General features: G+C 38.6%; 1 protein-coding gene across 1 annotated transcript in view; it reads right to left on the reverse strand.

Moving 5' to 3' along the window:
• LOC131690597 (uncharacterized) overlaps window positions 1–27,504 on the reverse strand; it is a 541,241-nt gene that overhangs the window by 255,825 nt on the left and 257,912 nt on the right. The window contains exons 4-6 of the mRNA XM_058976500.1: window positions 732–871; window positions 498–664; window positions 236–430 (exon numbers count right to left, since the gene is read on the reverse strand). Of these exons, the coding sequence (XP_058832483.1) occupies window positions 236–430; window positions 498–664; window positions 732–871 (502 nt within the window). The remainder of the gene's footprint in view (window positions 1–235; window positions 431–497; window positions 665–731; window positions 872–27,504) is intronic.

Consider the following 27,504-nt stretch of genomic DNA (forward strand, 5'->3'; position numbering starts at 1 on the left):
GGATGCAGGAAAATGTGAAAATCTTTTGTGCATTAAGTCGGTAAGACAGGGTTGATCTGCTGTGCTTTTTGTGTTTTATGCGAATATAATGGTTGGGTGACGCACTGAATAAATCATGTTATATTTCATAAATGTACCGTCATAATAAGGAATCGATAGTGACAAAGTTATTCTAACTAATGGAAGCAAAGGTACGCTACTGAAAAAACTGAGTGACATCGACAGGTTGACCTACCTGATGCGAATGCTGCCCGTTGCAGCTGCCGTTGGCACAGACGCCCGTTCCAGGAACTTTCAGCTGCTCCTGTTTGTAGTCCGGCTGATATGGAAGTAACATTCGGATTTTACCCCATCGATTGAAAAATAAAGCTATAGCACCAGCCCACACTATCAAAACTAACACTACGATACCGATCTCGACGCCACGGATCTGTGTGCGAAACAAAGCAAACAACAATGCAATTAGTATGCTAGTATCGAATGCGTGCTAAACTAACCGTTGGAAGTTCTCGTGATGTTGAGTTAACTGAGATATTGCCGAACTCGTCGCTGAAGATTCCGAACCCGCTCAGCGACGGTGCTGTGTCGGCATGTGGGGATATCGGTGGCCCGCTGTTGCCAGCGAGCGCACCGGAATCCTGCTGATATGACGTCCTGGGAGGCTCTGCAGGAAGGAATTGATCATTTGTAACAGTTTAATTAGGTGCATGCGAGTAGCAGTGACTCCTTACCCAGCGTTCTGAATACAATCGGTCGGCTGCGGTACTTTTTCCCACTCCAGACGGCCGCTACCGTCAGCTGGTACTGTGTGTCAGGCGAGAGTCCTCCGAGTGTGACCGCCTCCCGGTTTCCTGCCACCACTACGACGACCCTGTAACTTAAAATTAATCAATTATCTTGCATTGCCATACACTACCACGGCGGAAGGTTGGTGACTATTTTTATAACCCCTCTGGGTGAAATACAGCGCAAGGGAAGGAGTATGAAATGAAAAGCTTTAACACCATCCAACAGTAGCGAGCAAACTGCAGAAGACCGTCGTTTTTGTTCGCCTTTTTTGCTGGTACGAGAAGCGCGATGTGAAAAAATACATTCAACAATAGAAGCTGAGTCTCGAGCATCGCCATGTTTGAATTTAATTAGCTAACTAAGAACAAGTTGGTATTACGATTCGTAGAATTTGCATGCATGCATTCCTGTAACTATTACATTGTAAGCACAAGTGTTGAGAAATTTAACTTAAATACCTCCTAACTAGAACACGGAAGCATTTTATTTTTTTCTGGAAATGGAAAAGTCCGTCGTGTAAGATGTTTTCAAACCAAAGACTTCTGGGGCGTGATGTTTCGATAAAATACTGTACCAATCGTTGTACAGTCCAGTTCATTTCGTGCTAGATATCAATAGCATGGTGAAGCCGTAACTAGTGGCTAGAGAACACGTGCTCGGTAGCTGTACGAACAGAATGAGGCCTCTGCTTATTGACGATAATATACATTTGTTGGCGAATTTATTTGGAATCTCTTGATCCGTCAACGGATATGTAACTGTAAACTAAACACTGGGTTTAATAACCAATCCAAAAATAGGTCTGAATTCGTGCTGCCTGATTCGAACATTTACTTAAAAACATTAAGTTAGTGTCGGGTTCTGATGACACGAAGTCGAAACACAAATTCCATAACTAATTTAGCTATAGGTTTTTTACTCTTCACGTACAAAGATGGTTTTGAACAATTTGGAGAAAATATAGTTTTTACTTAAATTGTTTTCCACTAAGGAGAAATATAGCATAGTGAGTTTTGGATTGGCTTGCTAAGTCAAACCAAGTGTTTCGATTTCATTAGTTCTCATCAGTGTAAAATGCGCTCCTTTTTTGCGGGACGTCATGCTTGACTAGGGGCTCAAGGGCTCAGGAACATAAATTGTGTCTCCGTTTTTTGGAACTAGCGTCAATCCCCTGTCACTAAGTTAGTGTTGGATTCTGATGAGAGGAAGCCGAAACACAACTTCTATGACTAATTTAGTAAAACAAATTTTCAATTCCATTAATTCGACCAGCTTGAAAATATATAGACAACAAAATATCAATAAATTCTGAATATCCTGCAACATAAACGACAAAAATTACATAGTTTATGCTTTTGGTAAACCAGCATTGTGATAAATGCAAGGAATTGACCCTTTAATGTCCACATTTTTGTTTTACTTGAAAACACTTTTGTAGATCGTATTCGTGATGAGGCTGTTGGTTAAACCTCAGAATTTTGTTAAAGTTACTTTAGTTTTATAGATATAATTATGTGACGCGGAAATCTCGTCAACTCGGGACCGCACAATGATGCCACCGGGAACAAAAACTGGTCAAAATCTTTAAATATTTCGAAATTACGAAATTCAATTACTCTGGTCTAAATTCTGGTATACTCAGATTTAAAAAAAAAAGTAGAATGGGCTTGGGTGGTCACAAATACTCGCATATGTGAAAACTATGAACTATATCCCCTGACTTGTCCTCGCTGGATCCGTAAACCGTACATACCAAACGTGATTTTGCTGCTATCGGCTCTCCCGGTCGGCCATCTCGTAATTTGAGTGTCGATGTAACGTGAGCATTGTCGTTTCCGATGAGGATGCCAGGTACCGCTTGATCGTAATCATCGATCGGTAGGCCTTTTAGGTACGGAAAGACTTCGGCGAGTTCCGCGTACCGTAAGGATTGTCGTGGTAAGTCCAGCTTACTTACGGTGCGCATGTCCGACAAAGAATGTTTGGATGCCCCTGACCATCCTGCTATTTCCAATGCGACCCCTTGAGAATTAGCTTCTGACCTCACCACGTTCGCCATCCACTACAAGCACAGTGGTTGCGGATCTTCGTCAACCCCAAGATCCTTTACCAACTCTTCGTCAATCAGTGTTCTCTCCGAGCCGTCGTCCAAGAAAGCGTACACGGACACAGATCGATTGTTTCCATAGTCTTCCCAACGGAATGATGGTTGGTGTCAGCTTTGGAACTACTTGGCTAAACTTTACTCGATTATCATATGGACCCGTTCTTCGCCAAATTTACGTCGTTCCCAAACTTCTTACAGCCATTTCATGGCGACTTTCCGTTTTCCCTGGCCTGCTGGGCTTCATCTGTGTCCCGTTTGGAGTGCAGCAAAGGGGGGTGTTGCCGTTGACATCCTTCGATATCGCATTGCTTGCGATTCTTGCAGGGGCGCCTTCCGTGAGCTCCAAGATAGAGCCGACACAAGCCGAGTTTCTGTATTGTCTCCAAGCGTTCATCGACCGTTTTCTTGTTAAACTCTGAGCAGTCTGCAACTCCGCAAACTGTGATTGTTCCTACGGTCCCAATTGGATCCCTAGTAGCACCATCTGCCTTCTCGAAAACCTTTGCACAGTGGGGATCACAGACGATAACTGTTGGCCGATGTACGACTGATAATACTCTCCTCCCAGTAATTCTTCCACTGTCACTGGACCTCTTCTAGGGCCTGCACTGTCTTGATTCACTGCGGTCGATTGCGCGGTGATTGCAAATTTCGGATTACCGACTCCCGGAGCGACAGACGAATTGCCTGTTGGAGTAGGCTGGGTGAGAGAGGGATAGTTTTGGAAAGCGGAGGATACCGCTACAACCCCCGAAAAGATATTGTCATTCAATACAATAACAACACAAAACAATAGACAGCCTGCATTCTTCACTCCTGAAGGAATAATGAACCCTGCGGATAACGCACATAGCTCTTTACCATACTGGGCTACACGGAAAAAATCCATTCATAAATTCATGAACAAAAGGTTCATGGTCGATTCACGACCAAGTTCCTGAAATTGTGAATAATACACTTATGATTCATAAAACTATTTGTATTTTCAAAAAACTAGTTCGTCCCGAATGTATACATAGCGTTACATTAGAATGTTGGTTGTTGTTCCCTGGACATGTTTAGCTTTTGTGGTGATTCTTGTTCATGATTTGGGAATACACAGCCGACAGTCAAACGTTATTCATGATTTCTAGAGCATATTAGCGATTCTTGTGATTTCTCATCACGCTACCGTGCTATTTTATTCATGATTTTACTATGGAATTTTTCTGTCAGATTAGCGGGATCAAAATTCGAGATTGCAGGATCTTAGGCGCTATTTTCCTAATTTCTATTCACGTTATTGTGATATTTTAGTCATGAGTAGAGTGCTCCATGTGCATGATTTCAGGATCATAGTCACGATTTTAGATATTTTTGTCACGAGTTGTGTGATTTATGTTCATGATTTCAGGATCATAGTCACGATTTTTGTAACTTCTGTTTAAGTTATCGAAATATTGCAGTCATGAATAGAGTAATTCATGTTCATGATTTCAGGATCTTAACCACGATTTTAGATGTTTGTTATTTTAGTAGTGTGATTTGTGTTCATGATTTCAGGATCTTAGTCACGATTTAAGATATTTTTCTTCATGTTGTCCTGATATTTTATTTTACAGCCTACTTTCAAATTTGACATGAAGAGTAATATGACTAATGTTCATGATATCAGCGGTTTTATCATGGTATTCGTAAATTCTCTTCGCCTTAACGTGATCTGTTATTTTTTTGGTTGTCATCGGTTCTTATGAACTGGGTCATGAAAATGTGATTGATTCTCGATATCTTATTCTGTGAACTATATGACGCACACTATGTGGTGTTCTCAGCGCAATTTTCGTTTTCTGTTCAGATATCACGATGAACTTTATCAAATGAATAACAATCTTCGAGGTCCTAATAGTTTTTTATAGCTACTGCTCGTATATATTATTGGTCGTTAGCAGCTGGGCATTTCATGAAAAAGTAAATGGAACAAAAATGATTCCACGAATAATACTCCAAATTTTATGCAAGAGTTAACGCGAAAATTTCATTGCCATGTTGCATGAAATTGTAAATGATTAGGGATATCAGTTCACGAATACATGAATAATATTTCCTGATTTCGTTAACTATTTCATGAGGACGGATATTGGATCGTGACTAATATATGAGTAATCATGAACCAGTTCACGAATACATGAATATTTGATAATTTTGTTAATTATTTCACGAGCACGGATATTGAATCGTGACTAATACATTAGAGAGCATGAATTAGTTCACGAGGATTGAATGGATTCATGAATGAAATTCTGAATTTTGTGAAATAGTTCACGAGAAAATATACAGAATATTTTGATTTTGTGAACTAAGGTTCCTATGTCTATGAAAAACATCAAGAGCCATTGGTTTTATGAATAATGTTCATAAAGTTGTGAACTAGTTCGTGTGCTGAGAATCGAATTAGAAATTACTTGGCCGAAACCATGACTGAAGGTCACAAAACAAAAACATATTTCCACTAAGTAAAGCGATATGTGGGCGTTATCCTTTCAATAAATTGAACATAATTTTAAAACACAGGATTTATGTTCATGGTCCTGTTTTCATAACGTTAAAACGTGATTGTTCCAGAATTCATGGCACTTTATTCACGATTTTGGAAACAATTTTTTCCATGTAGCAACAATAACATATCCTTGAGGTTTAGCTCCCTGTGCATAAGTTCATCTGTGTATGGAGAACTAAAAATCGCAAATTGGCTGATTCACAAAGATTACTCGAATAATACTCACTAGGGTTGTTCCGGGAATACCGACCCATTTTTGGCACCGTAATACCGATACTGAACAAAAGCCAGTACCGCTATTTTCGGTATTTTTTTTATTAGCGACATTCTGATTGTTTTCCATTATTCAGTGGGTGGCGCGTAATAAGACTATGGTCTAATTTATGTATTTATTTGGTTTGCTCTTAAACCTTGATCTATAAAAAAAAACGAACAGCGATTTAGTAGCTATCAATTTTAGACTTGGTGACCTGCTTCAAATGGGGCGATTTGTAATTATAGGTGATCGGAAAATTCTGCAAAACTCCATAGTTTACAGGAAAGCACGGAGCCAAAACCAAATTACAGACAAGCAAGAGAGGAAATGCGAGCAACCTGCTTGGATTAACTGCCATTCTTTAGTGTTGATAATAGTGTTTCTTACATTTTCCATCTGTTAAAGTTGACGAAAGTTGCACTGCAGTTAGCAGTTATTGATTTCAAAGTGGCCTTGATTTCGAAATAAAAGAAGGTGCCGCAAACGAAAAATATCTTCTGTGAAATGAGTCATGCTATTCCGAAGCAATTAAAAACAATAAACATGTTTTTTGGTCAGCACAAATCAATCATCTGAGAATAAGGTCATCAGTTTGAGCATTCAATTTCACTTTGAATTTAGAAAAAAAAATTAAAGTACCGGTACTTTACCGGTACTACTGGCACTGAGGGCCTCAGTACCGTAATATCGGTTCTCGCCAAAAAGGGCCAGTACTGCGAACCCCAATACTCACCACGCTGAATAGTAGTGTTGTGATAATTGAGTTTACTATGTCCACTCGGTGCCCTGACTGTAATATTGAAATTGTGCTAGGAAACGTGAAACAAAATCTTTGACATGTTCGGACTTACTTCCAACAGAAAAGTTTTCGTTTAAATACAAGTTTGCGAACTACACCAATGCTTGGAATATTCGGATGTAGCCCAAAGAGCGGATCTTGTGCTTCATCCATACGTCCATTTGATCGATGCGGTTTTCATCATTCCACAACCAAATGCCCAGGTATTAGAACTACCTAAAAAAACTGAGGGATCGCCATCTGTGCAGACTTCGTACAGCCTGGAAAGTGTGTGTCACAAAGACAATTGAATACATAATCTGCGTTCCACATAAATTTTTGAGACTAGCAATTTCGGAATTTGGCCAAGGAGTTCCTCTAGAAACGCGCATAGCTCGAGACGAGCAAGCCTATTGTATGCTGCTACCATGACCGAGTTTGTTTTATCCATGAACGCATCCAAGTCACTTGGAGATTCAATCGTTGGAAGTACCCGCAAAACCTAATCATCAAGATCATAGATTTGAGATTACGATACGTATCGATAACTGGATAACTGGGCAGACGTTTAAATGATCAAGGGTGAAGTATTTACGATCGAATATCGACGGTTCTAACTCGTTCGGACGGGCCAGTACTGTCAGAGCAGAGAGTTACATTTAACACATCGTCTCTGCCAGACCTTGCAAATGGTGGGCGGTTTCCTCTAACGAGTCTATGCAGTTTTGTACTGCTTAAGTATTCCATTAGTTCAGTGCCTATCAAATTTATATCTGAGTTCCCCAAAGTATGTGGTGGGCATTTGTATCACTGCCGATTATGAGTGGAAACCAATTTCTGCCACACCATGATGACCCTTGGGGTTAAAACCTTAACAAACAAACTCGACTCTCTATGCTTCTTTCCTGTATCTTTAAGACTTTCTAATTTTTTGTGCTAAATTAGTAAACTAATTCTGGTCATTCGTTTTAACTATTCGTACAAAACCTGCTTCTCTTTCTAGTACATGAAATTTTCTTTGTAACAGGCAAAAAAATCAAAATGTGAATTAAATCGTGTAATCTTTATTATTACTCGAAGGTACATTCTTTGCCATTAATTGTTTGAATTTTTTTTTAATAATGACCATAGCAGCGATTGAAGTGGTCCAATTTTTGATGACGCGTTTGAGCATTTCAGGTGTTATCTGGTTAATCATTGTTAATTGTTGGTTTCCAATACTTCAATCGTTGTAGGCTTATCCACATAGACATTTGACTCCATAGAGCTTTATAGAAAAAAATTTAGAGGCGTGATATCGCACAATCTATGCGGCCGATTGATAGACCCTCGGCGAAAAATTAAACATTCACCGAGTTTTTCATGCAATAATTTCATTATTGCGTTGTGACAATTGGCATCGTCCTGTTAGTACCAAATATTGTCAAGACTACGGGCAGTAACTAGTCTGTTAACATGACACGATAACGGGAGTCATTCACAGTATAATTGCAACAAACTGTTGTTTTTAGGAAAAGCAAATTAGGAAGAGCAACCCGAGTACGGTAAGCACCCTTTAACCATAAGAAAAACCCCTGTTAGAAAAATCTCGGATTCACCCTGTAGTTGGCATAGTAAAAAAGCCCGTGGGCATAAAATAGATCGTATGTCCGTTATATAAAGTAAGTTTTTCAGTACAGAAAATGTTTATTTTGCACCGCTCAAATATTTTTCATATACTTGTCGCGAAAGGAATCGATGTTTAGTTGTAGCGTCAGTTTGTTTTCCATTCTTCTCATCTGTAAAAATAATATTTGAATTAAGTATCATTCTAAACATTGCCTCGTTATTCGCTATTACAAAATTCCTAAAACGTTTTTAAGCATCTTTCCTAATGCCGGGCGTCTAGGGACTTCCAAAATCTTTAGTCGTACGTTAACTCCAGCACAATATCGAATCCCTATCTTTACTAATAATGTTCCTCCTCCCATGACAGTAATGAAGTGTTCAGTAGTATATACAGCCTCTAACAAAAGCGAGTGTCGGACTGACTTTTCTTCCCTTTCCTAGTGCGATCTACATTCGGACCTGGCCGACGCCGGTATTGATTAATTAACAAAGTTGGGATTTCCAGTAGTTGTTCATTGAATAATGATTTGTTACTCCCACGCATTGTCATCTATTTATTCTCTGTGCAATTTCAGCTAGCTCCGAACAATAGTGTAGGGGACGGTGGGAAGTTGTTTATATATGGGGAGTTGTGAACACTTTCAATTCCCGCTAAGCTATCTATCTATCTATATCTATATCTATATCTATATTCTATTTCTATATCTATATATATATATAATAGTCAAAGTTTGTATGTATATGATTTATAGACTCCCAAACGGCTTAACCGATTTCCGTAAAAATTTGCACACAGTAGGTATTTGGCATGGGGCGTGTTTGTGTGCTATTAGTTGGAGATTATCTGCCCGCCAGATGGCGCTTCAGAATAAATTGTGTTTTTCTACTATTTCGTTGAAAGTCGCAGCAACGCGCGATGGGTATTAGCTAGTAGATTATAAAAATATGGTAACTACTGTTAAATGGTTCTACTGTCATGACGTCATTTTCTCATTAGCAAATGTTAAATTAACTCATGTTCTTTATGTTTAGGTAACTAGCGACTAAATATACCAAACAAAAAGTTTTTTACTCAATTGTATTTGTGGTATGTTGGGTCCCGTTATGTAACTGATTTCAAAGTAAATTAGTGTAAAACATTCCTTGGGTAATTGGCTTTCATCGACAAAAAAAATAGAAGAACCTTTAGTGTGTCACTGGAGATACGTTTTTCTCGAAGATATGTAATGTGGGGAGTTGTGGAACACCCTTAGTGGGGAGTTGTGAACCGTACATTTCAGTGGGTTACAGTATTTTTTTAAGTAGAACAGTATCATAATTCGAAAATCAGGGATTAATCATACATATTATGATATAAAAATGTTCAATGTTATGCGAAGAACAGGATTCTGCCACAATCTTAATTTCCCCGAGTTCAAGTGGCTTGGCGCGAATCGTGTTATCACCGACTCATTGCAAATCAAATCACTTTTCCATCTCATCTTAAGTTTAGAAATATCTTAAAGTTTATCTTCTATAGCCCTAATAAAAATATATCAGAAAAATATTCCATCTCTTCTACTTTTTGCGATGGTTCACAACTCCCCACGAAACTAAAAAATGCGTATTCCACGCATTTCACGCATTCTGTCATATCTCAAACAAGACAATGATTTTTTTTGAATTGCTTCAGCCTGCGGATGAATTAATGTGTCCTTAACAAATACCAGGTCTAACATTGAAAATCGACCAATATATATGGTAGTTATGCTCCGAAAACAAAAATATGTTCACAACTCCCCACCATCCCCTACTAGCAACCAGGAGCGGTCGGTCAAGCTCTGCCGTATCAGTATGATGTTTTCAGTACGGTAAATGCAGTTCCGGTGTGGTTTCGATATTTTTGCGCTTTTGCATTTATTTTCCGCCTAAATCTGCATCATAATGAGCTCTACTCAGAACCAGGAGAATGATCCAGTAAAATACATAGAGCATAGTCAGAAAGACAGTCTTAATTTTAAATCATCATATTCCCAACAATACATTCTCATAAACCAAGCTCGAGCATGTTAATCAAATGGAACAACGTGAAGGAAATGAATATCCCACTTTAAACACTTACTAGAGGAAATGCTCTTGCCAGCTGCTGTATAGTCCCAAAAGGTCCCTTTTAATAGCGAACCAATCAAATTAAATGTCTTTAACGAATATCGTAGAGGGTGCACAAAAATAGAACTCCAACTGTATACAATCCTACGACATCAACAACTAATAAATACTGTACACAACGATCCGTGCGTGCCATAGTACATCAGCGGCAAAACATTTCATATGCATTTATAAATAACTTCGTCCTTCTTTGGTCATAACAAAGCTATTTCTGTCTACTAGCCTGCATTGTTTAGTTCCCCCAAACAAATAATGCTGGTAGTTTGACCTCAACCAACAAATAAAAAGGATTGTCAGCAAGACAAAACACCATGCGTTCCCTTCGAAATTTACCGTTCCAGTTATAATCAACAAAAGGATTCAATTGATCTTAATTATAAATCAAAATTTCACCGCTATTATCAACTGAAGCGCCATCAAATCACCAATCATCCCCGACCTTAATTAGCAATCCAATCAATTCCTTCCCGGTTCTTTCAGCAGCTGTCCCGAAGGTCAGGCCCTAATTAAACCAGCAAACATATCGAGTCACCTCGAGAACCAAAGCGAACGAAAGCTGTAAATCATTCACCACACTTGGCATTCCCCGGAAATGTTTTCCGAAATCTTCCCGCTTGTCCCGGATTCCGAAACGAAACGGGCGTCTCTTCACACACCACCGTCGCCGCATCCGTCGTGTCAGTCAGACAATACGTTGTAGACAAAAATGCGCGTCATCCCTCAGCAGCAGCAGAGAGTCAAATTCCGGATCCTCTGACAATGTGTGTAGGGGAGCTATGTTTAGAACAGGGTGCGACCCATTCGAACTGCAAGTCACTTCGGAAGAAGCTGCTCATTCCATGTCTGTCAGCAGACATGTTAGCGGTACCTACCAGAAGGGAACTTGAGAGACGTTCTTATCTGGAGTGGAAAATCCACTTGATGCAATTTCATTTAGTGAATTTTGTTTTTCACTTCCGCTGCTGGAAGCCATCCGACGACGTGTCGTGGAAATCGTAAATTAGCTGTTGCGAATGGGTTTGTGAGTTCGGCAGGAATGTAGCTCATTCAGATGAGGTGACTTGCATTCTAGGTTAGGGATTAAAGCTCGTTCGTCGAATCATGTTGCTGCTACAATGATGATAATGACAATGCTTTAGTTTAGCACCAAACCATGTGTTCAAGTCAAATGATGATAATCGTTGAAAACTGAATCGCCACAATTCTATATAAATATGCGTTGGATTATGTGTAGTAGATACAAAGGTTTGAATACATCGATTGCAGCTACAAATCCATCCCGGGGGCGTATGTCGCACTTGCTTATCATACCATAGTCAAAATGGAATATCTACAATCAGTCTGTGTATTCCATTGCTGATCTAAAAAGTTGCGCTTGATTTGAATACCTATGACGCAAAAAGCATGCGAGACAGAGCTTCTAGCAAATGTACCATGTTGGATCCATTATCAATCTCCACTCACTCAGCCTCCGTGTTCATTTTGCGGTTGAGTTTTGCTTTAGAACAATAATTCTAGATCTGTGAGATGTCGGATATGGCTAAGTGCAGTTGCTGTCACTCTTAATTACTATTCATATCACTTTGATCCGCATGTTATTTATAAATTGTCTCTATAGAGCGATAATCGAAATGATGCATGACGTGTATCTGTTTCGAAACGAGATGCGGTTCTCATTCTCAGTATCACTACAGTCAAAGTTATTTGTGGTGACAGAGAACTGGCCATCATTTAGAGCTTCGCTACTCAAGGGAAATCAGAAACTCAATCGTATATAATTGTATATTCTTTCATCAAGGTCCTGAAAGCCGATGAAGTGGTAATCCTCTTGACAATTGACGGACCACACTTGGAGCTTGATTCAATTATCAAAAGTGTTTTGAAATTCAATTTTAGTGTATCAGGGGCGTATCCAAACATAAACTGGCCGAAACGGGGATTGATAGAATCGACCTTCATTGTATATCATTTTGAGAATTCATGAACTATATTATTAAATGCGAAGCTAACTATATATCATCATGCTCATAATAGTATTTCAGCTGGATTATCACCGTAAACCGACAAAAACTGGAATCTCTTCTTCACCTCTTGTGTACTCATTCATTATATTCACCTCATGCACCTTCGTGCATATTACACCATTTACATATATTTATATTAGGGTGGGTGCTCCTATAGTTGAGGTGTACCAATAATTACAGTAGTGGGTTATACGCCTAAGGTACCAACCATCAACAAATATTTTTTATCGATTCATCGCACTTAAATTATGCGACAATAAAACTGTTATCCATGAAATTTGCTCAAATAACTATTGAAAAAAATGATTTTCTTAGAATTTTGAGCTCCCTTGCATCTATAGTTGATATAGTGTACCTATAGTTGCAAGTCCCATAAGAAAGGAATGGGATTTGCAACAATAAGAACCGAAATTAGCGATTGCACCACTATTGATACATGTGTTCCTACAGTGGTGCAGGCGGTTTTGAATACATAAAGTGGATATTAAACCATCTTCATATTTTTTCTGTGAAGTAAGGATTGGAAGCTTTCGTTTAATGTATTAACAATGCCCATAGGTCTATTCATCGATTCTTTATTTTTTCTTTAAGTATGCTACTATTGGTACATCCACCCTATGCAATATATTTTTTTTACTTTGATCGTCTAATTCTGGGACGGGACTTGCCGATAGATGTTTTTTTTTCTTTGTTTATTCTATCGTTCGTCTGCCATAGCCTCTGTTTTTGCCTTCCATAGTTTAAATGGACTGGCTGCATTTGACAGTACCCTCTGGCTGCATTTGACAGTACCCTCTGGCTGCATTTGACGTTCGATTTTTTCCTATTTGCATGTATCGTCTCAGATCTAATCCATTTTGTTCTTACTTATTCTGTTGATTTTACTCATTCCATGCACATTGTTTAGTTAATTATTTTATTTCTTTCATTCATTGTATCCAATAAAACCATTTTATTATGTTTATTTAATTTATTTTATTTATAATAACGTACTTAAGTGCGTGATATTAACCTTATTGATTATATTTTTACATCCGTTATATTCATTTTATTGATCCATTCCATTCATTTTCTTCATCTTACCCTTATAATCATTGTATCCACTTATTCATCTTATACAAATTGTCCAATTGTGTTATATAACGTATTCCATAAATAACATTTTTTCATTTTATTTCCTTTATTCAAATTTAAGCTTTTTATTCTCTAGATTCATTCTATTCACATGACTTACTGAGCATTTATATAATTAGAAATTTTATAAATTTTCTTCGCTTAATTTATTTCATGCGTTTCACTCATTTTATTCAATACTTTCACCTTATTAATTTTAGTCAATATATTAAATCAATTATAGTTTTATTAAAATTAATATTGCTATCTTTTTACGGAACTTGAAAACAACGTGGATAGATGTATAAACAGGGTTAATAATCAAGACTCTAGATGTATAGATATTAAACAAAGGGAAGTACAACATCTAATGGATTTAGTACCAAGTATTGATCCTTATTGGTATGGTATTGGATATATGATACTTAAAAATAGGGAAGTTTAAAAGGAAAAAAAAAATAAAGGATTGTGTACAGGACACGACCACGGTGACATTAAAAATATAGCTTTTTTATCTATCATACATATCGACACACGTTCTTGTTCACTCGCTTGTTTTCATATGTTACAATTTGCTATATACCCTCCCCATTAAAATATAATTTATTGAAGGTCTTTTAACGGTAATCTATTAATTAATCAAGTATCTCACTAGGTGATTGGCATTATTTGGCTGATCCATCTAGTAAAAATAGGCTGGTCTGTCCAGAAAATATATTCAAAAGAAAAGTTCCATATTGAGAGCTGTGATGAGGAAACCCACGCCCGCCAACGGAAATATACAGATTCTCCATAAAATATGAAATTTCATTTTCCATTTAAATTGTCAATAATGTACTAATGAACTTAAGTAAACAATCTTAAGTGTCAGTATTTCTTGATCGATTAGTGGTGGAAAAATGAAATTATTTGATAAATTACATTGTTATGCAACGTTCGCACTACCAGTTAAAACGGGTTTTTATGCTATCTTGGTGACATTTTTCTTGTTGCTAATTATTAAAACGTGTTATAACTCTGTAGTGTAAACATTGTATTATTAAACCAATTCTGCAGCGTTTTATGTTATATAGGTGTTTTATGTGGTAATAGGACTGACATAATTATATCTTCAGTACAGCGGTTTGTTTCATAATTTAAAACAGATTTATTTTAAAATTTAAATTAGTATACCCAACCGTATTTGTTGTATACCTTAAAACGCAATTAGAACTGTGTTTTAAATACATAGGGTAGGACAGATATTCTGACTGGTTAAATTGGGAAAACAATTTTAAGTCCAGTAACGCTTAAGACATGGCTTGAATTTGAATCGAAAAAGTACACCCGCTTCAACTGCTGTTGGGACGGTAAGTTCTGTTTTAAAATTTTCCGTTGTGTGCAGTACGAAACAAAAGTGTTTGAAATTAGAAAACAAAAAGTTCTGCTGGGAATGTGATTGTTTCCGATGCAATTAAACTCAGATTTTTCACGCAGGGGATACAGGCCGTGTAAATAAAACCGCGTAAATTAAAAAAAACGCGTTTATGAAAACCGCGTAAATTTCAAAATTCGCGTAAAAAAACCTGAGTGTACTCTCCTATATAAAATACTACGCTGCTGAATAGTGCAATAACTACAGAAGCACGTTGTCAGATGCCTTACTGATAAAAAACATATAACTGAAATATGAAACATGAAAACCAATAGGCTCTTTACCCTACGCAGCTACAAAGCGCCGTAAACATGGATTAACAAGTTACAACGCACACGCATGCATAAAAATAAACATATTTTTTTTCAAGCGCAACACTCTTAAGCAGCACACACCGTATTGAATTGAAAATCCAAACCACCCTGCCCACCCACTTTGCAAATCATTCTGTGACACCGTGCTGGTACCCGAAAAATCCGCACACGGCCACCGCTGCCGAAAATGCTTGGCGTCTACCGCTTATTGTAGTGCCCAGACGCTGCAGCCATGATCTTACCCGTTCGACATAAGAACAAAAACTGATTCAAACGGGGACGCGTCACCTCTCTTTATAAACTAACCGTATATGGTCTAGTCACTTAGGTGCGAGTGTGTGCAAATGCCAACGTTACCGAAAATCGATAGCGCTTATTGCATCGCCCGGAGACGATGTTGCTCGTGTGGGATAAGAGCAACAACTGATTTAAACGGACATGCGTTGCTTCTATTTATGACTTTTCGTGTTTCATTGAGCAACTAAGCTGCCCTCTCTTGACGGCTGTGTCTGAGAAATCTGCCTCACGAATGGTAATTTTCCCGTTTTTCGTGAACTTTTTAATTTTACCAATTTCCAAAAGTCTACTTTTATTGGGGAGATATTGAATTATTACCAATATTTAAGTTAGGTGTTTCTGAATCGGTTGGTGTATGAATGATTAAAATCCATCTAGTAATATCGGAGTTATAAGCGTGCAAACCTTACATAGTTTCGTTACATGGGAGATAGTTTAGATTTTAGAATGACACCTAGCCCCAGATAGTGGAGTAAGACATTTTTAATGTCAAAACTTTTCTATTTATGTACAAATGTAAGTTTATTAAAGTATACAAATTTACAGCATCACATATTAATGGATATTACAGGAAGTGCGGAAATATGATGACTACTCGAAGAAATTAGCAGCAGCATCAAATATGAGTGGGTGGATCCATCCTACTAATCATGTAATTATGTATTATATATTAAAGTAACTGCACAACTATTTGGTGATTGGATTATATGGTAGTATATTAATATAGTATGGAACAAAACGTAATACATCTTATATTCCAATATATACTGGTGAATGAATTGGGGAGGGACCATCAGAGTACCCTTCTGAAGCGATTTGGACAGGGAGAGTGGAGAAGCTAGCTCCCTGTTGTTAACATTTCGTGGAGATCGGGCGGACTCTTCTCCCCACCTATTGGAGCTACCTTACACTGCAACGGTTTACATTGCGATTGACTTATATGATCTTGTTATTGGAAGGAGATTCTCGAACACTCCCGTTGTACAGTAACATGCTGACTAGGGTCAATGAGTAATGCTTGATCAAATTGTTGTGTAAGAACTGCTCAGTGCTATGGGCTGTAGTCCTGCTACAATAGGTGGTAGTAACACATATCCCAAAAGGGGAAAGAGAAAAACTGCCTCATTTCGAAATTAAGAAGCTTTTCATTGCAAACCTACATTAATTTGTTGATAGTTTATTGATTCATGTTTTCCAGCCAAAATAGGATCATTACATGTAAAACTTTTTATTTACCAAGCATTTTCGTAATTCGGTATGGTGAACCCAGAAGCACTTAGTGCCTAAAAGGCACTAAACTACAATTTACGCGTCCATTCTTTATCTTTCGTTTAAGAGTTATGGTGTCTTCGGCATAGTTGCCTTGCGGTGACGTAGCCACAAGTTAAAAGTAAAAAGCACCCTTTATTGAACAATTATCTCAAAAACTCAAGGTAGGGGTTAGGTATTTTTCACATAGAATGTGTAGGCAAAATTTGAAATAAATCGGTTAAGTAATTTTTGAATAGCAGGTAACACCGCAAATCGTGTTTTTCCAGAGACGTTCCACAAAAAGCTTCATCACCGAGTCGCTTGTGGATATTTTTGCATGAAAAAATTTCAGAATGTTATTGAAATGATACATTATAACACACAAAAGTTTTGGTCAATTCGCTTTACCCAAAGTTTTTAAAAACATCGCAAAAAAAGTTTTTTTATTGCTGAAATCTTTACCCTCTTAATAAAAACATAGTAGTTGAAACAATTTTTCCCAGAACAAAATTTTTCCTACGACTTCCTGAACTCGATATTAAAATTTTAATAGCAATATTGCAACAATCCTTCAACAACTAACTTAAAAGCAAAAGATTCGGCATAAAACATAAATCACTTGCTAGTTTAATGATTGTCTAGATAGCTGTTTGTCTTGAACTTTTATTAAGGACGATTTTATAATTCCATAACAAAAATGACACCCCCGAATGCCCGCGATTACACTATACACGGAAAAAATCCGTTCATAAATTCATGAACAAAAGGTCACGATTTCGTGAACTGAACGATTTACGAAAACCGTGATCAAGTTCCTGAAACTATGAATAGTAAACCTCGTATTCATGAAACTATTTGTGTTTTCTAAAAATCAGTTCACCCCAAATATATACATGGCATTACACTAGAATGTTTGGTTGGGTTTGGTGTTGTTTCCTGGACATGTTTAGTTTTTGTTGTGATTCTTGTTCATGATTTGAGAGTACACAGCCGACAGCCAAACGTTGTTCATGATTTCAAGAGCTTATTCGCGATTCTTGTGATTTCTCATGACGTTAGCGGGATTAAAGTTCATGATTTCAAGATCTTAGTCGCGATGTTCGTAATTTACATTCACGTTATCGTGATATTTTAGTCATGAGTAGAGTGCTTCATGTTCATGATTTCAGTATCTTTGTCGCGATTTTAAATATTTTTGTCACGAGTTGTGTGATTTAAGTTCATGATTTCAGGATCTTAGTCGCGATTTTTGTAACTTCTGTTCATGTTATCGTGATATTTTAGTCATGAAAAGATCAATTCATGTTCATGATTTCAGGATCTTGGTCACGATTTTAGATATTTTTGTCACTAGTGTGATTTGTGTTCATGATTTCAGGATCTTAGTCACGATTTTCGTAATTTCTGTTCATGTTATCATGATACTTTATTTTATAGCTTACTTTCAAAGAATAATGTAACTAATGTTCATGATATCAGCAGCTTTATCATGGTATTCGTAAATTCTCTTCGCCTTATCGTGATCTATTACTTTTTGGTTACTAATGGTTTTTTACTCGAAATAACGTGACAATATGAACTGAATCACTAAAATATGACTCATTCGTGATATTTGGTTCTGTGAACTATATCACGCACTCTATTTTGGGGGATTTTGGGATGATTAGGGATATCTTCTAAATATCACAAGCACGCAAATAGATACTAAATAGATCGTAAATCACGTATTAGGAATCATGAACAAGTTCACGAAAACAAGAATAATATTTTATGATGTCGAACTTTTTTACGAGCATGGATATTGGATCGTAACTAATATATTAGGAATCATGAATCAGTTCACGAATGCATGAATATTATTTGATGATTTTGTGATCCATTTCACGAACACGGATGTAGGATCGTGAGTAATATATTAGGGATCATGAATTAGTTCACGAGGATTGGATGGATTCATGAATAAAATTCCGAATTTCGTGAAATAGTACTCGAAAAAATGGCCAGAATATTTTGATTTTGTAAATTATTGTTCCTATAACTATGAAAAAATCATAAGTCAACCTTTGGTTTTATGAATTATGTTCGTAAAGTTGTGAACTGGTTCTTGGCGGAAACCGTGACTGAAGTTCACAAAACAAAATCAAATATTTTCACTAATGAAAGCGTTATGCGGGCGTTACTGAAGGAAAATTGAGAAGTTGACGGCAGCACAAAACGGAACGCGAACAACAAGGATGGGTCCAAAAAGCGAAAGCTCTTCAAGGGACGAAACAAAGATGGAGCACTCATAGTCAAAGCTAACGATGACTTGTATGAGAAGGTACTGCGCGCAATGCGGATAAGCCCGGTACTCAAGAAGCTGGGCTCAGATGTTAAGAAAATCAGGCGCACCTGCACCGGAGAGATGATTCTGGAACTGAAAATGAATTAGAACTCAAATAGCTCTACTTATAAAGGGCTCACCAAGTAAGCTATGTGCGAAGTGGAGGAAGTGAGAGCCTTTTGCACGGAGGCAACCATCCAATGTAAGGACCTGGATGAAATATCCTCGGAAGAAAAGCTGAGATAATTTCTGAAAGAACAGTGCGAGCTTGGAGAAGTGCAGATGATGATCTAAATGGGGCTTCCAGTCGAACCAGCAAAAAGGGCACTAAAAACCGGGAAGATCAAAGTTGGCTGGTCGGTATGTCCACTGAGGGTCAAGTGTCAAGAGCTCGGCTACCTGGCGAGAAACTGCAGTGGACCTGACAGAAGCAAACTGCAGAAGGTGCGGCGAAGAAGGCCACAAAGCAAATGACTGCCGATAGGCTCCGAGATATCTAATCTTTGCAAACGAAGAAGATAACAACCACGTTACAGTAGGCCCACGATGTCCGGCCTTCAAACAGGCGACTGTAATGAAATTACAGTGGAGGTAACGTAAATTAACCACTGCGACTTAGCACATTATCTGCGGCAATCGATAGTGTAGTCTAAATGCGATGTAGCTATCATTTCGGAACCTTACTATATCCCGGCCAGCGAAGGAAACTGAATTGCAGATAACGCGAAATCAGCGGCGATTTGGATAACGGGAAGATACCCTTTTCAGGTTTATCGTGCAGATGAACAGGGATGCCAAGTGTTTTTCCAAAAAATCTGTAATATTTTTTTAAAAAGTCTGGAATTGTCTGGATGACCAAAATTTTTAAGGAAAAGGTGCATTCCTCACCAATGGGCTATATTTGTTACGTTTTACTGATGATACATGTTTGTAGATTAGTAAATATATCGGCTTACTAAAAATTTGGTGATTGCGCTGCTAATCTGGAAATGTCCAATGCTTGATTTTCAGCATAGATCACATTGATTAAATTTGAATCTCAGGGTTTCTGCTGGAACTTCTAGATGATATAATTCGGCAGAAAATTTGTTGACTTTCACGAAAAAACGGTGGTATGTTGTGTTTCCAGCTTTCTCAAAAAGTGGTTTATGAAACTTATTTTGTTATTTTTCAAATTGTCTGGATAAATCTGGACAAATTCCGTGAAATCTGGATCAGACAAACATAAATTTTTATGTCTGGACGAGGCTTGAAAATCTTGATGAATCCAGATAAATCTGGAGGGTTGGCACCCCTGCTGATGAAGGCTTCTTAATGGCCAAAGTCAATGGAGTCTTCTTCTGCAGCTGCTACGCACCTCCACAGTGGATGACGGATCGATTCACAGAAATGCTTGATAAGCTGACTGAAGCGCTTATCGATTGGAGACCTTATAGGAGTTCTTATAGCCGCCGATTTCCACGCTTGAGCAGTAGAATCGGACAGCCGCTTCACCAACTTAAGGGGGACTAGTCTACTCGAGACCTTTGCAAAGCGTAGATGTAGCAAACGATGATACAACAAGCACCTACCGCCGCGAAGGTTGAGAATCCGTCATTGACGTTGCTTTCTACAGCTCCGGGCTGGTAGAAAGTTGGAATTGGATAGTGTGCGATGAGTATACCTACATCGACCACCAAGCGATCCGGTACACTATCGGTAGCAATAGACACTAGACAGTCGGGAGCCCGCGTGACCCAATCAACTGAGCGAAGGTGGAAAACAACGAAGTTCGACAGGAGAGTCTTCGTTGAAGCGTTGAGGGGTGAGTGCAATCACCTGTACTTCAGTGCAGATGAAGTGAGAACGGCATTAGCAAGAACGTGCGGTGCAACAATACCAGGAGAAGGTCAACCAAGGTACAGTCGCCGCTCAGCCTTCTGGTGGAACTCGGCGATTGCCGACCCACTTGCATGTTGCCACTGAGCCCGGAGGCGGAAAGAGCCACACCTTACAAGAAAATCAAACTCAGTAAGAAAGCCTACCTAGTGGAGCTTTACCGCAACGCCAATTCAAATCCGTCGGGCGACGCGTATAGAGTTGCCATGGCGAAGATAAGCGAACCAGTGGTACCACCGGATAGGTGGCTGGAGAGGATGAGAGTAATCGTAAAAGCGCTATTTCCACAGCAAGAACCGACGACATGGCCGCCCACGCCTTACGGGGCTCATTATGGTTACGAAGAAGAAGCTCGGATAACCAACGAGGAGCTGATAGTGGTGGCAAATGCCTTGAGAATCTATAAGGCCCCGAAACCAGCCGGTATTCCCAACGTAGCTCTGAAAACAGCAATCATAGCGAACCCGGATATGTTTAGGACCGCGTTGCAAAAGCGTATCGACGATGGTAACTTCTACGACATCTGGAAGCGACAAATGCTGGTGTTGCTACCGGGTACCAGGTGCTGGAAAGAATAATCCTTAACAGGCTTACAAAATACACAGAGGGATAGAATGGACTATCCAATATGCAGTTCGGCTTCCGGAAAGGTAGATCCACTGTGGACGCCATACAAACGGTAGTGGAAACTATGGAGGTTGCGCAGAAGCAAAAGAGAAGAGGAAACCGTTACTAGGGGGTGATTACGCGGAACGTAGAAAACGCATTCAACAGCGCTAGTTGGGCTGCTTTGTTGAACAGATTGGGAGCTCCCGAAAACATCTGTAGGATTCTACTTCCAGAACCAGCAACTGATCTACAAAACTGTCGCCAAAAAAAGAAGTGTAACCGTGACAGCGGGCGTTCCACAGAGCTCTATACTCGGTAAACTCTTTGGAATGCTATGTACGACGAAAGTACTGAAGCTGACCCTTCCTCGGGGCGTGAAGATTGGCGGACAACGTGGTGCTCCTAGTTATCAGCGAATCACGTGAGGAAAAGCAGGCCTTAGGTCACCAAAAAATCCAGATGCTTTTGATAAGCAACCGAAGTTAAGTTTTAAAAGCCACATCGACCACGAATGCGGGAGGGCTGCAAAAGTGATCTCGACACTATCTCGGATCATGCCAACAATTCGGCGATCAGCAGCAATAAAAAGCGACTATTGGCGAGTGTTTCCACATCAGGGCTCAGACACGCAGGACCTGCATCGGAGACGGCCCTGCAAACGAAGAGAAACACATATTGGCTGATCAGCACGGTCAAGCTGATGGTCATGCGGTTGGCTAGCGCGTATCGAACTATCTCATCAGAGGCAGCCTATGTGATAGCTGGAACGATTCCCATAAACCTTCTACTCGAAGAAGATAGCGAGTGTTATAGGGATCGCGGTACGAAAGGCGGCTTCACCTGGATCACCGGACCGACCTCGACACCCTACCGGATAGCTCGTGAGTAGGCTAGATCCACCGTTGGAGATTAGACCGAGTAGACCGCATCGGATAACTAGCAGTGGGTTATTGGGGCGTCAGTGAACCGGAAGCTATGCTCCACCCGGAATTGCTGGATGGACCTCAGCACCTACCAGCAGGCCCGTTGAGTAGGCTAGGTCCACCGCCGGGGACTAGATCGAGTAGATCGGGACGAAGCAGGGAGCTAAATGACTCGCGGAAACGAACATCGGTATCGGAAGAAATCTTCCACTCGGCTTCAGGAGAACCTCTCTCGCCGGGGAATTTTCCGTGGGAGATCCATCGTCGGGGACTAGACGGAGTACTTCGCAAACAAGATTTTTGCTAAGTCGGGAGCTGAATTGCTTATTGGGTAAGTTGAGCGAAAGGGAACGAGAGGGGTACCAAAGGGCATAATGGAGTTGCGGTGCTAAATAGCACTGGACAGGGAGCCAAAGGGTTCGAGAAAATGTGATGCTAAAACCAAAGAAGAGTCGGTATCGGGAGAACTTCCCCCGGCGCAAGCTAGATTCACCGCCGGAAACTAAACTGAGTAGACCGCGACGAAACACCACCAGCCGCGGGTCGTCGGGGCACCAGCGAATTGGACGCCCTGCTTCACCGGAATCGCCGAACTGACCTCGACAACTGGCTGGTTGGCTCGTTTTCGGGAGAACTTCTCTCGACGGGGAATTCTGCGTTGGAGTAGGCTAGGTCCACTGTCGGGGAGAAGACCGAGTAGTTCGCCAACAAGTCGGGAGCTCAACGAGTAAGTGGTGCTGAATAGTACCGTAAAATGGAGGAACATTGATCATTTTTTCAACAGTTTTTCGAAAACCTATATTCACTTCAAGTAGATGTAACTGTTTGCATTTTTAAAAAAAGTATTGGTAACCATAGATTGAAAATGTTCAAATTGTTGGGTATTTTATTTCGTTTTATTATAAAAATAAAATTACTTTGTTATAAATTTTCATTCGTTGGTTTTGGGGTAACTTTGATCAGCAAAATATGTGTATTGAAATGAGAGATAACGCTCGAAATGTCGTGTAAATTGCATACCGGTAGGCAAGCACTTCGCAAACGCCGATGCCGGTGTCGGCGGTAAAACATGATGATGAGTTATGTTCTACCATAGACCATGCGGGTGCAACGCCCAACTCCTACTTAGCAGAAGGCAAAGAATTCTTCACATTTCCTTTCGATCATGTCCATATGAGCCTGCCTAGTCCTAGTTTTCCGTTCTAAGTTTATAACTGATTCACTCTAGAATACCTATCCGTCTTTCAATTTCATTGCTTTCGTTTCTCTTAGTCTCAAATTTGCCGAAAAAAACCAATAAAATCGATACAGTAGAACCTTGCGGCAATTAAAACATAGTAACTTATTGGGTACTTGGCAAATTTATAGTGTCACTTTCGGGGAGATTCTTATTTAAAACTCGTTTATAGCATGCGTTGTCACTGGAAAGATTGAAATCGATCAGAAGATGGAAAGCAAGAGAACAAGGTATTTAAGGATTCTGCCAAATAAATTTTGCTTCATTAACTACACCAACCTGAAATTTTTTCCCGATTGTTTGAACTGCGTTCGATTGAAAAACATTCATATTCATAAAAATTACACACGTGTTATTGTTTACCTACTCGGTATAATGATAATAACAATCATATACCGTAAACCGGGATGACTTTGATCATCGGGGTGACTTTGATCACTCGAAATTTTTTTCGTAGATCGCTCATTAAACCAGAATAGTATACAGAATCATTTTAATTTGAATTGATTTTTACTCTAAACTTATAAAATACTGATTTGTTATACTTTTTGAGTATATTGTTCGGTTTTTGGGTATAAAAACTACAAAAAACCGAAATTTGACTTTACCTGATTTTACGAAGCTTCGTAAAGTGTCTATATTTTATAAAACAAATAAATCTCAGATTTGAGCAAGAGTAATAAATTACAAGCGAGTTTTTATGTTTCTTTAGATTGGGATATGCTAAATTTAGTTTTAAGGGTTTGTTTATTTTTAATACATTTTTTGTGAAACTTGTTGGCAATTATTTCAAATTATTTTAAGCTAAAATTCGCAACATTTTTTTATTGTTCAATATTCCAACGTGATAAAATGGATGAAACTTTTTGTGATTGATAAGTTTTAAAGGTTTTGAGAAATCTTTAATTCTAGTTGGACACAAATTATACGAATTTTGTTTACTCAAATTTTACAGTACATTGAAATACTTAGTATAATACTAATTAACATCTATTTAACAATGAGTATCTTTCCAGAATTAGTTCAAACAAACATTTGAATGAAAAGCATTGACATCAATAACTTAATGTGGGTGAACATGCAGGTTATCAAAGTCACCCCGGAACACGAAAACGGACTTCAACTTGAAATCATTTTTGAAAAAATAGTTGTAAACGGACAATTTTAGGTAAAACCATCCAATCTTGTTCTCCATACATCAGTACATGGTTTAAAAATATTAAACTCGAAAAAAATGTGTTGCGTCTAAAAATATGTAATGATTACTTCGAAAAGTGATCAATGTCACCCCGGTTTACGGTATTTCAGGAACTACCATTATGGAAAAACGTTAATAAATAAACATTTGCATACACATTTTGGGTTATCGCTAACTTTTGTATGGAAAGCAATCATTGCCCAGTTGGGTATTCTAAGCGGTTACTCTGGTCGCTGTAAGAACATACATTCGCACATGGGATTTTTCTCAGCAATAAAAAAGTTTTTACCATTTGAGCGAAAATTGAAATGACTGACTACCGAAAGCAACGTGCGATTATAAAACATTGCTTTCTATTAAGGAACACTGCCGTCTAAACTTTAGTGATGCTTAAGCAGACGATGCCCTAAGTAAACCATGTATCTGCGACTGGTTTTAGCGTTTCAAGTACACTCAGGTTTTTTTTACGCGGGGGATACGAGCCGCGTAAATGAAAACCGCGTAAATGAAAACCGCGTAAATTTTAAAATCCGCGTAAATGAAAACCGCGTAAATTTCAAAAACCGCGTAAATGAAAACCGCGTAAATTTCAAAATCCGCGTAAATGAAAACCGCGTAGATTTCAAAATCCGCGTAAAAAAAACCGCGTAAAAAAATACCGCGCAAAAAAAACCGCGTAAAAAAACTTGAGTGTATAAAGTTACATTGAAGCAAGACCAACCTCGACTTGAGTGCCGCTCAAATTCAAGAACGAACGACAATGTTCCAGAAACAGATGATAAGCCAGGACCATCTCCGCATCATTGCTTAACACTGTGTGATGTTTGGAGTGTCATGGAAACCAATTCAGAGAATGATATCCAATGGATTGTAGCTAAATGAAATTCTCTATCGCCTTCTCAGTGAGGACCAAAAACAGGTCTCAACTTTGTTGTGAAGTCATAATTGCTAAAGCAGCGTTGTAGTAAGGGTACGCCCTCAAAACGAAGCACCAATCAAGCGCATTGCTCCCTCAAGACAGTATTTTCATTTTTTCGATTAAGCAGAAAAAGTTGTCTTACTGAGAAAAATTCTACGTGCCAACGGATATGTTTACAGTGACAAGACTTCGTACACTGACTGAGAGAGAGAGTCTCCGATTCGATTCCTCCACTGATAAGCTCGATAGCTCACTACGTGACGAAATCTACCAGTATCAAGGTACAGCGGAACGCACGAAGCCCAACTTTTGAAATGCAAATTAGAAATATTTTGCTGTGCATGAAACTGATATTTAATAATTACTTCTAGGGAGTGAGAATGCACGAAGTTTGGTTATATGCAAAATAGTTTCCCTTCATGTGTAAACCTAGCCCTTCGAATAGAAATCATGCAAGGATAAACTGTTGAAATATTCGTCGATTGTGTGTTATGTGATGCGAATCGTTATTTGGATAATAATCCTAGCTAAAACTGCTCATGTACGTCACAAAACCGAACAGTTATTCAGTACAAATGAGCTACTACGAGAAAATAGTCCATAGGAAAAAATAATAAAATGATAAATTTACTAACTACAAAATACCGAGGTAAACATAATATAAATTTCAAATACGCAAGCCAATCAGATGGTTAGTTTCAGTCCATAAAGTCTATAAAACATCAACTAGTTGATTTTTTTGAATGAATGTGATGAGGCCAAGTTTTGGGTGTAATGTTCGAAATTTCAAACGAACTAACAAGGAATGCCATCAGTTCTAATACAGCAGGTCAACACTGAAACGGGCGGAAAATTATATGCTTCCTATCGAATCAATATCTTGAGGGGTTTAATGAATAGATTATAAAGCACACCATCAGCATCGTCCTTGACCCAAAAATTCTACCTGGCAAGTCAGTAGGAACGATTTTTATATTTTCCTTTTTTCCGATCGTCGCCTTACCGAACAAAAAAAGAACTATATTTACACGACAGCGGGGGAGGTAAATAATTAATTATTCATTAGATAGTAGCTGCAGCTGTAGGTTGGTAATGATAAGAGTACAGGATCGGTCGATGGAAAATGACGCTCCGTGGGAATAATGCGTTTGTTGTCCGTAGTCTTTCAAATTACCATAGATACACCAAAACCAAAAAAAACTACTGTGCACTGTGCGCCATACCAATTTCGATAATTTGCTTACATCAATCAAACTTATAGTTAGTAAACAACTAAAAGTTAATATGACAGTGTTACAGGTGTTTGTTGAGCTAGAGGCAACCAGAAATTAAAAATTAAGACGTATAAGTACCAGATTAGAAGCTAGGATAGGATCCGCTAGCTCTGTCTGTTTCTACTGCTGTTTTCTCCGAAACAATCACATGTAAAAACCTATACATTCCTCCAAAACAAAAATTAAACCTTGCAGAAAAGTAGTTTTAGAATATTTAAAATAAATCCGAACAGAGAAAATTATTCTTGTGACAGAGGTTGCTTGACTCAGAAAGCAACTTACAAAAATGAAGAGGCGTGAAGATATTTTTCGTAATGTCCAACAACGAATATATATTATTTTGTTTTGCTGTATTCCGATGGAAAAAACGTTATGATCGTTTAAATGCGGATATAAAGACTAAATCTTTGATTTTTCTATGAAATTGGTACATAATATAGAATATTTTAATCAGAACAAATATACGACCGAAACAAAACAAATATTTTGGCAACATTGGTCGAGTGGG

The sequence above is a fragment of the Topomyia yanbarensis genome, chromosome 3 (assembly GCF_030247195.1).
Source record: "Topomyia yanbarensis strain Yona2022 chromosome 3, ASM3024719v1, whole genome shotgun sequence".
Lineage (NCBI taxonomy): Eukaryota > Metazoa > Arthropoda > Insecta > Diptera > Culicidae > Topomyia > Topomyia yanbarensis.